Below are 11,219 nucleotides of genomic sequence, written 5' to 3'. Positions count from 1 at the left end.
TCTGATTGTAGTTTATTTTCTAAAACCATCGCTAAGAACAAATATAAAGTTTAACCAAATTTATTTTGTTGTTCTGTTAGTTTTTCCACGGCTTATGAGATGTAAAGAAAACGATGAGGTCTAGGTTCTACACGGTGCGAATTCAACCTCGGGGTGACTGAACAAAATGTATATTTTGTCAAATAGTCAGCTACAAAAAAAAAAGGAACAAATCCACCTTGCACCTCATATCATTGGGATACAACTTTTCCGCAGCAAAACGCAGAGCTTTTATCTAGTTTCATCGCAATTCGTCCATTTCAAACAGAACCCGTGGCTTCACCAACGAATATAAGCATATTTATAAGGATCCATAACGATTCCATTGCTAGCCACAAATTACCATAAACAAGACAACAGACACCGGAGAAGTTGTCTAGTTCAAGCAGATGCATAACCAAAACCAAGTCAAATTTCGCATGAAACACCAAATCTAAAATTATAGCTGCTAAATTACTGCTGCTTTCACCAAACTTACATTCATCATAGTGGACAGTTTCAGTCCAAATACAGCCTAGTCTTGCCACTGTTCGTTCAAACCTTCACATGGTCATTCTGCTTCCCTGCATCAGGCAAAATAAGGATTCAGACATAACTCAGAACACAAGTTATTCCCAGCAAACAATAAAATAAAATAAGTACCATCATAGGTCTCATGACAATGAATTAAAATAAATGGTCAAATGGTTAAGAAATTCCAATCGTCACAAGAGATCGGGTGAAATTGCTTTATGAACCACCGAATTTACATACTGCAGTTCGGTAACATCGTACCATGAAAAGAACATATAAGGATTTCTTGTTCCAGACCGTGAAGCTACCTGAGTCCAGTGCATACTTTTGTAAAATATAAGTATTGTGTTGCGCCGTTTAACCAAGCACAGACTTGTTGACAGTTTAACTCAACAGAATAATCACCGGATATCAATCTAAGCTAACCATGAGGCAGACCGGTAACATCATACCATGAAAAGAGCATATGAGGATTTCCAATTCCAGACCATGAAGCTACCCTAGTCCGGTGCATACTTTTTTTGTGTTGCGCAATTTTAACCAAGCACGTACTTATTGACGGTTTAACTCAATAGCATAATCACTGGATATCAATCTATGCTAACCATGGGGCGGACGTCCCATATGAACAGGTAGATATTTGGGTTACATTAGCAATGGAAACAACCTTAATCACAGCTTTTGATGATTTGATCAAGCGTGCCAAATAAAAGAGCCACAGCCAGATCTGAATCTAATCTAGAGCATAAATGCAGGATCGCAGTTGTATACAACAATTGTTGGCTTGTTAAACATAGTTCCAGATTAAAACTGTATTCGCTAGTTGCCTACCTAAAATAAAAAAAACTCAAATGTTTAAGCAAATATAATAGATAACCTAAGAGGATGATTACTACTCCGTAGTTAACTAGTACTTACTTTTGTGGGCATGTGTACTTTAATGGTGTATACCAGATTAATAAGGGTTGGGTGAGCACAGGGGATGGAGCACAGTCCCTAAGGAACAATACATCGAAGCAGATATCTACACTATCTTAACGACAGAGTCAAGTGGTACAAAACAATTCAGTGAAGGCTAGAAAGCAACTTAATGATCAGTTATAACCTTTACAGAGTAACCCCCCCCCCCCCCAACACACACGCACACAAAAAAAGAGAAGGAAATCCATGCAGACCATAAATGACCTTCATCCAGGTTGCCTAATACTAAACTGATTAGTCAGCTAATCAAATTCTCAAATGCAGCTTCCTGACAATTTGTCATGTCATAACTTGGGTGGAAAACTATACTGCATTAGTCAGCAAATCGAAATCTCAAATGAGGCTTCCTAACGATTTCTCATGTCACAACTTGGGTGGAAAAAAGGAAGACTGCATTAGTAAGCAAATCGAAATCTCAAATGCAGCTTCCTAAAGATTTTCTCATGTCATGGGACCTGATTGAGCAGCAACGTAAGGGTGTAAAGAATGGAAAGTGTTTGAAGCTTACATAGTTAAAGCAGCAACAACCGGCGAAGGATGAGCCAAATGACGAGTCCGATCAATAAGTTTGTAAATCTGTCTGTGCTGTTTGGTTATGACAGTATAATTATTGTCCTCAGTGTCATCCCCTCCAACCTGAGAGTAGGTGCGATGAACGATACGCGCTTTATGCAGCTTGGCGTCTGGACCAGGAGTAGCAGCAGATCGAACGTCGATGGAAGAGAAGATGCCCTTCCCCAAGGAGCAGAAAAGCTGCCCTGGAACAATGCCCTTGGACACCACGGGGATGTTGAGGATGGACAACTCCGTCTTGTGTGACCCTGAACTTGTTGGCTGTAAGGGGAAGACCCTGATGTCGTACACTGCAGCAGCACCGCCATTGGCTATGGAGCGGGCAATGAAGAGGTGGCCACCAAGGGGAACAGCCTTGCCGATGAAAGGCAAGTTGTTGGCGTCCACCATATCCCACTGGTTGGTGTCCATGTCGAAAGCGCAGGTGCCCTTGTCTTGCTGCACGGAGAGCAGTATGTGGGAGCCGACCACGGCGTAGGAGGCGACGCGGACCTCCGGCGGGTCACGGTACTCGAGCGGGTTGAGGCGGACAGGGAAGATGGGCGGCGGCGGCAAGTGGTGCCATCCCATGGTTCTCGCGTCGTGAGGGGCGACCAAGACGTAGTTGAGGTCGAGGTACACGAACCAGGGCAGGAAGTCGAGGCCGGGCACGACGGAAGGGGTTCGGGAGAGCGCATACAGCTTGCTGCCCCGCGGGATGAGGACGGGCCGGAGCTTAGGCTCGACGAGGAAGGGGCCGGGGATCTCCATCGAGGTCTTGGGGTCGTACACCGTGGTGAACAACTTGCCGCCGACGCCTACGATCCGGGGCCCGTAGCGCGACTCCACGGTGGCGAAGGACATCCCGCGGACGTTGTGAAGCACAAGGTGGGCTTCGCCGCCGCCGCCGCCGCCGCCGAGCTCGACGATGGAGTGCGCGGGCACCTCCTGGTCATCGTCGTGCTCCACCGCAAGGTACACCGGCTTCCCGGCGGCCTCGCGAGGAGAAGCACGACCCAGGCGATTAAGCCTCAGTCCCACCGGCGCCACCGCGCCGTCCTTCCCCTTACTCCTCCTCTTCTTCTGGCTAGGCGTCGACATTGTTTGGTCTGGGACTTGGGATGGGGAACGGCAGCGGCGGCGAGTGCGAGTAGACAGAGAAAGAGGAAGGAAACCCTACATAGGCCGGGTCCTCCTCCTCATTGGCCCGAGTGAAACGGCCCATGCTCCGCCATGGCTTTTGAATCGGAAGTAAGTCCACTTTGACTCCCTCAAATATAGCTGCACCGCATATCCAACAGCCTCTCCAAGTGACTTTCCAAGCCAAATTTTAGCCATTATTATAAAAAAAAAAGGGGGTTAATTGGATCCATGCTATTGCAACTTTTCTAAATTAAAAAAATACCACTACTATTCGTCATATCAGCTACATATGCCACTCGAAATGTCTAAAATTAGAATTATGTCACTCTAGTCACTTTTTCCGTCCTGCTCTCTCACGCCGTCTTTGTTCCCGTCCTTATCCCCCTCCCTCCTTCCCGTCCTCCCGCTCCCAGGTCACCACTGCTGGGGACAACACCACCACCGTCGTCGTAGCCTACGCAAGGGTCGGCGGCGGCGGTGCAAGAAGACGAGGCTGGCTTGTGGTTCCTGTTCGCTCTCACCGACTCACTGGAGAAGGACATCATCTCGGACCTCTTCTACGAGGCGCTCATCGCAGCGGTGGTGGCGGCTGCGGCTGCTGGCCCAGGCGCCGACAGCGACGGCGACGGGCATAAACCTACATCCACGACCAAACCTATGGAGTAATCCACACTTGAACACCTCGAGACCCCTACACCTTCTCCACCACCCGGAAGCTTCCTCGCCCTCGCCACGCACGGTCGCTGACTGAGACGGCGGCGGTGGCGGTGTCGCCGCATACGGAGACGGCGTGCCTCCCCATGAAGCCGCCCTTGTCAGTCGTCGGCCTCATGTAGGAACTGGTCGCCGCCTTCCTCGTCGTCCCCTTCCGTCTACGGTGCCCATCACCCGCTCGTCCGCCACCACCACCGTTGCGGCACCCACTCTCCCTCACGAGCACCCTCTCCAACTCCCGCGTGATCCACTCCACCTCATATATGTCCAACAGCATCATCCCCTTCCCCGGCGACCGCGCCGGTAGTGGCGGCTGCGGCGGCGAAGGAAAGCCTTGCAAGGACGACGCGGCAATGGTGGAGGAGGAGCATGGCGGGCCAGGCGCAGCGTCCGAGGCGCCACACGACCTGATGCCGCCGGCCAAGTCGACGCACGCGTCTTGCTCAAGGCAGCAAATGATGAGCCTGGCGGATGGCGACGACAATGCCGGGGACCTGTCGGTGCTCGTCCGGGCGAGGACGTCCAGTGGCGCGGCGCAGCAGAAGGCGGAGGCTGGCGGCGCCACGTCGTCATCGATGCTAAGTGCGATCGGGTCGAGCATATGTGGATTTGTTCGGATTCGCCCTTGTCGTCGTCGATCTGACTCACTCGGACCTCCTTGCCTAGTTCGTCGTCGACGTTTCCCTCGCCGGGAGGTCCACCGCGGTGGTCGGGATGAGGACGGGAACGGAGACGGCGTGAGAGAGGAGGACGGAGAAAGTGACTGGAGTGGCATGGTTACAATTTTAGAATTTTCCAGTGGCATGTAGCTGATATAACAAATAGTAGTGGCATTTTTTCAATTTGGCAAAGTTGCAGAGGCATGGATCCAATTAACCCAAAAAAAAGCATCTTCCAACAGCGTCTCCAAATGGCCAAAACCTTCCCTCCACTAGCCAAACATGGCCAGCCAAAGTCACTAGTCAAAGGTGCGCCCCACATTCATTCCTCCTCCCATCTACACATTCTTTTCTTCGCTGGTGCTCGTTGCTGTTAGTCGGCTAGCGTTGACGACGGCATGGAGCAGAGAGGCGCCGGAGCTGCCTCCCTCCGCCCGCATACCCCCTGTTGTCGTCCCAATCTTCCCTGGAGACAGGATGCCTCCGCCGCCCCTGCCGCCGACGATGGCATGGAGCAAAGATGCACCGGAGCTACCTTCCTGTGACATCCTGGCCCAATTTGGATTAGGTTTGTTATGCCCATGTGAGTTGTGTGCGCATATTTAGTACCACCTTACTAGCTTAGTATGAGTGGAACCAACTTATAAAGCCTATTCCCTTCAACTATATCACTCTCGGGTTAACCCTTTTACACGAAGCGAGGACGAAAGTGTAAGTGGGGTGGTATGTGTAAGTGGGCCTGCCCGTCGGATGGGCTGGCTACGCGGTTCTGGAGGGACGACTGTTACAAATGGTACCAGAGATGACCCTTGCGGTTGCACGTACCGGTCAGTGTGCAGGCATATGGCGCATAGCGATGTGGGATCTGTGTGATGCATTGCCTGTGTGGAACCAACTTATAAGGCATATTTGGATGTGTGCGCATGTTTACTACCACCTTGCTAGTTTAGCATGAGTGAAACCAACTTATAAGGCATATTCCCTCCAACCATGAGGCATATTCCCTCCAACCATGAGTGGAACTAACTTATAAGGCATATTTCTCCAACCATGAGTGGAACCAACTAAGGCATATTTAGATGTGTGCGCATGTTTACTACCACCTTGATAGTTTAGCATGAGTGGAACCAACTTATAAGGCATGTTCCCTCCAACCATGAGTGGAACCAACTTATAAGGCATATTCCCTGCCTCCCTCCAACCATGAGTGGGACCAACTTATAAGGCATATTCCCTCCAACCGTGCCTCCAACCCGTTACAAATGGTACCAGAGACGACCCTTGCGGTTGCGCGTACGGGTCAGTGTGCAGGCATATGGCGCATAGCGATGTAGGATCTGTGTTGATGCATTACCTGTGTGGAACCAACTTATAAGGCATATTCCCTCGGTTGCGTGTACGGGTCAGTGTGCAGGCATATGGCGCATAGCAATGTAGGATCTATGTTGATGCATTGCCTATGTGGAACCAACTTATAAGGCATATTCCCTCTAATCATATCAACTTATAAGGCATATTCCAGCCATATCATATTCCCTCCAATCATATCAACTTATATGGCCGTTACAAATGGTACCAGAGACGACCCTTGCGATTGCGGGTCAGTGTACAGGCATATGACGCATAGCGATGTAGGATCTGTGTTGATGCATTGCCTGTGTGGAACCAACTTATAAGGCATATTCCCTCCAATCATATCAACTTATAAGGCATATTCCAACCATATCATATTCCCTCCAATCATATCAACTTATATGGCGCATAGCGATGTAGGATCTGTGTTGATGCATTGCCTGTGTGGAACCAACCATATCAACTTAGCTGTGTGCATTTGCCATGTGAGCTGTGTGCGCATGTTTACTATGTTTAGCTGTGCGCATGTTTACTATGTTTAGTTGTGTGCGCATGTTTATGTTAACAGTGAAATTTGGTAAGCCCCAAAGTCACCATCAGCTTGGAGTCAATGTCGGCTTCAAAGTTCTAGAATCAGCCGATGAGAGTCAAGTCGCCACGATGTCGTGTTCTCGATGGAGTCGGATCAAAGAGTTCGAGTTCAAGAAGGATGCGGCATGGCAGTTTATCTATTAATTAGGAATAGTTTGTTAGTTTCCTTTTGTCTTTAGGAAAGTGTGTTTAGTGTCCGATAAGGACTTTATGTTTTCCTTTTATCTTTAGGATAGTTTCTTTCTTGTCCAGCAAGGACTTGTATTAACCCATGGGTATAAATATGTGCACCCGGGGTCTATGTAATCTATCAATCTATCGATCAATAACACTCTCGGTGCATCGCCACCCTCTTCCCTGAGGTTTTTACTTCTCTTCTGGCGGAATTTGGGCACCTGACGCGGGGCTGCATTGGCTTTTGATCTCCAGCGAAGGGGTAAGTCCTACATTCCGTCGGGCCCTAGTGAATCTGTCATCTACATCGGCGTCGTTCAAGGCTGCATTGTTATGATCTCTTGGATCACTCTGGTTTGGTTGATATATTTGCCTACCAAATATCTCAATTATATCTCTAATTGTATTGTGTTTAGAGACGAATCGGTTTAGCTGGGATTATCTCGGTTAGGTCTGATCTCCTGTATTAGCCGATATATCTCTACAATCATAATGTTGTTCTAAACTGATTTGTTACATCCATCACATTAGACAGATCTATCGGCTCATCGAGTATTAGATTATCATATACAATCTCGTGCTGCATCGGTTAGGTTCGACCTACTAGATTGTTGTTGATAATATAAGTCTTATTAAGCCGATAGGTTCATGCTAATGTTTTATCGGGGTGCTAGCCGATAAGTTATCTGGACGTTGCATCGACTTATAAGGATTGCATATACATATAAGTTGGATTTAGCCGATGGCAACAAAGGTTTCACTGTTTAATCTAATCTTGTGGATTTTATGACATTGGACCTCCAGCCGATGCATGCTTTAACCTTCGGGTCAATACTTGTTCTACTATATCATATTGTTAGCCGATTGGTTTCTATTGGATTATATTGCTATATTATATTATCATCAGCCGATTGCATTTATATCATTATCTACATTAGACATATAGCCGATTGTTTAAACCCTATCGCTATCGGCTGGTATCGACATCGACTATTATCGGCTATCGGCTGGAACTACTCCATCGGTTTGTCAGCAGATCGGCTGTTTGATCTATTATTTGTATATCTTGTCAGTTACAGGATCAAACTGACTGGCACGCCCGCATCTCATCAATCTTTGGACCTGCACAGGAGTTAAGCAGATCTCCCAGGCCGGTGTGTTCGATTTTTTCGTCAATAGTTTACTACCACCTTGCTAGTTTAGCATGAGTGGAACCTGTGTGCGCATGTTTACTACCACCTTGCTATGCCGTGTGCGCATGTTTACTACCACCTTGCTAGTTTAGCATGAGTGGAACCAACTTATAAGGCATATTCCCTCCAACCATATCACTCCTTGCATGTTTACTACCACCTTGCTAGTTTAGCATCCAACCATATCACTCCTTGCATGTTTACTACCACCTTGCTAGTTTAGCATGAGTGGAACCAACTTATAAGGCATATTCCCTCACTCCTTGCATGTTTACTAACACCTTGCTAGTTTAGCATGAGTGGAACCAACTTATAATGCATATTCCCTCCAACCATATCACTCCTTTGTTCGGTCACTTCTCTTCTCTTTGTTCGGTCAATTCTCTTCTCGTTTAACCGAAAAAACCGAATTATCAAAAAAGTCTAAATGCAACCTACAATCCACTACGTTCAATTAGGACTAAGCTCTAATTTTCACATCCTTACTTATTATAGGCATGCAACCTAATAAGAGTATTTACTCATAAGTGCTTACGAATTTTTTTGTAACTTTTGTGTTGAAAATTTCCATTTTCTTTGCATATATGAAAATGTTGTTGAATTTCGGTCAGGACCGAGACCGAATTTGTCTGTCCTGACATTTTTTGCATTGAAATTCGGTCTTCAATTTTCAAAGACCGAAAGACCGAAGACCGAGACCGAAATTTTCGGTTAGACCGAATGCCCACCCCTAGTTGTGTGCGCATGTTTAGTTTAGCATGAGTGGAAGGGTGTATGTGACATCCTGGCCCAATTTGGATTAGGCCTGTGTGGCTCATGTGAGCTGTGTGCGCATGTTTAGTACCACCCTGCTCAGGGTGTATGTGACATCCTGGCCCAATTTGGATTAGGCCTATGTGGCCCATGTGAGCTGTGTGTGTGGGCCATGTGAGTTGTGTGCGCTTGTTTAGTACCACCTTGCTAGTTTAGCATGAGTGGATTCAACTTATAAGGCATATTCCCACCTTGCTAGTTTAGCATGAGTGGAACCAACTTATAAGTAAGGCATATTCCTTTTTACACGAAGCGAGAACGAAAGTGTAAGCGGGGTGGTATGTGTAAGTGGGCCCACCCGTCGAATAGGCTGGCTATGCGGTTCTGGAGGGACGGCTGTTACACTCCCTTCGTCTGCCGGCTCTGCTGCAAGCCGAGGTAGCTCCAGGCCCTCGCTGTTGGCTAAAGAGGGACGGAGTTGACGCCGCTCATTGCCTCCTCCTCTCTCATCTCTCGCATGCCATCAAGGAGCAGATCCACGACGTTGCCGCCACCTCACATGCCCTTCGTCGCCGTCACCTCACACGCCCTTCATCATCGTCTGTCGTCGCCTCCTGTGCACGAGCCCGCCTCATGCGAGCACGGATCCGCCGTGCGTCATTGCCTTGTGCGCCCGTCACCATCGATGTTCGTCGTCGCCTCACACCACAGTAAAGGGAGAGTAACATCGACGCCTCACACCACAGTAAAGGGAGAGGGCGCTGAAAGGAGCTTGGGGTAGTTGTAGAGGAGGAAGAGTAACATCGACACACCACAGTAAAGGGAGAGGGCGCTGAAAGGAGCTTGGGGGTAGTTGTAGATGAGGAAGAGTAACATCGACGCCTCACACCTAAAGGGAGAGGGCGCTGAAATGAGCTTGGGGTAGTTGTAGAGGAGGAAGAATAAAGAGTAAACATGGCTAGGAAAAAGGGGAGAAAGAGGAGGAGGAAGAAGAAGAGGCAGTAGAGGCTGACATATGAGTCCCACCTGTCACTGACTCATAATAGAGAGTGTAGATGGAGAGTATGTTGAAGTAAAGTGTTTGAAGAGGCTGATTTGGGTATTATGTTGGAGATGCTCTTAAAACCAGTGTAATTTGATTCCCTCAGCGGTTTTAGAGGATGGTTTCACTGACGTGACACGTAGACCTGATCTATACTGTGGAGTCATCCTGTGGAGCCCACACACCATTCTCCCATTCCTTTCCTTCTTCCTCTTCCTCTTCCTCTCTCCTTCCTCTTCCTCATTCGGCTTCTCCACAGTGGGCTGTGGGATGATTACTCCGCTGCCCGTGAGGAGATGGCACAGCCCTAGTCATTTCTTTTTTAATAATAGAATATAATACCGGCATTTGCTTAACAAGTTATAACCAATTATTACACAAATTTGCTCAAAAGAGTACCACAAATGCACACAAAAAATCTTGTCATCTTGGGCACCACCGCACCAGCAAATTATGAATACATATCGAGGAGGCTTTCGATTATTTGGCCGAACTCACCTATCATTTTCTTGTTTCTGGAATCAAACACAACCCGGCGACCTTGAACACTTTATGCTCTTAAAACACAACTGTTCCATTGCAATCATACAAATCGCATTATTACTGTAAAAGTGATAACAAATCACGAGATGTTCTTGACCATCATCAGTGAGATCTGATGTATATCACTACTCTACACAACAGCTAAAGATCAATAACAACAAAGTGGTATTTTAGCTGGAGTTTGAGAAAAGAGAGTGGCCCTTCATGCACTTCTCAAGCTCTCATAGCTGTTCTGGTCCTGAACTCCGCCGTATTACTTCTGATCATCTCTGTCATTTGGGCATACATTACAATTTTGAAACTGCACTTTAGTATCCCATCAAAACTGAAAAAAAAAAGATGATCTAAGAGCTGCAAATATGTATGTTTAGAACAATGAAGAATAAACTGATTTTACATTTTCTGATTGCTTTACTCGGCCATCACATGGATCTTGGGCTCAGCAATATTTATGAATAATGATGTTGTGGTAGGTGTATCATCCAAGAACATGAACATATCACTTGTTTCTATATCATGCTGCTGCAGTGTCCCTATTAGAAATCTAATCAAGCATCTCTGAATTCCATCAAATTACAACTACAATTGTGACATAAGATAGTGCCGATGATAGATCACATTTTATTCAACGCCATGTCAAATAAATACAAAGTCAACGTGTCACATTAGCCGAAACCACCATCCAAAATCATCTTGAGACTATAGTTGCACTCGTTTTGGAAAATGAGGGATGTGTTGGTACTGGTTTTAGGTTTGAGTGACGCGATCCAAACTCGAGCATTACATGAGTGACTTAAATTGAACTTTTTCCGCGTGAGAACTAGCAAGTGGGCTGGGCCGTGTCCACCGTGCCGCTAGCGGGCCGGTCCGCAGAAGACAAAACACCGGGCCATGTCGACACGGCCTACTTTGTCAGTTCCATCAGACACAAAGCCACAACAAAAGTCTAAACCTCTAGCTACCCAAACC

The 11,219-nt window shown here is 47.1% G+C and overlaps 1 protein-coding gene across 1 annotated transcript; it reads right to left on the bottom strand.

Moving 5' to 3' along the window:
* Positions 1–245: 245 nt before the first annotated feature.
* LOC4325217 (uncharacterized) lies at positions 246–3,233 on the bottom strand. The gene is made up of 2 exons (NM_001406230.1): positions 2,042–3,233; positions 246–602 (listed from the first exon to the last, which is right to left on the bottom strand). The coding sequence occupies exons 1-2, from the start codon at positions 3,184–3,186 to the stop codon at positions 590–592; spliced, it is 1,158 nt and encodes a 385-aa protein (NP_001393159.1). The 5' UTR covers positions 3,187–3,233; the 3' UTR covers positions 246–589.
* Positions 3,234–11,219: the final 7,986 nt, after the last annotated feature.

This window comes from Oryza sativa, chromosome 1 (genome assembly GCF_034140825.1).
Source record: "Oryza sativa Japonica Group chromosome 1, ASM3414082v1".
Classification (NCBI taxonomy): Eukaryota; Viridiplantae; Streptophyta; class Magnoliopsida; order Poales; family Poaceae; genus Oryza; species Oryza sativa.
Note: the sequence above shows the minus strand (reverse complement) of the source record. Positions and strands in the feature narration are given on the sequence as shown.

Coding starts and splice junctions, on each gene's coding strand:
- LOC4325217 (NM_001406230.1), bottom strand. CDS start 3,186: ATGTCGACGCCTAGCCAGAAGAAGAGGAGGAGTAAGGGGAAGGACGGC.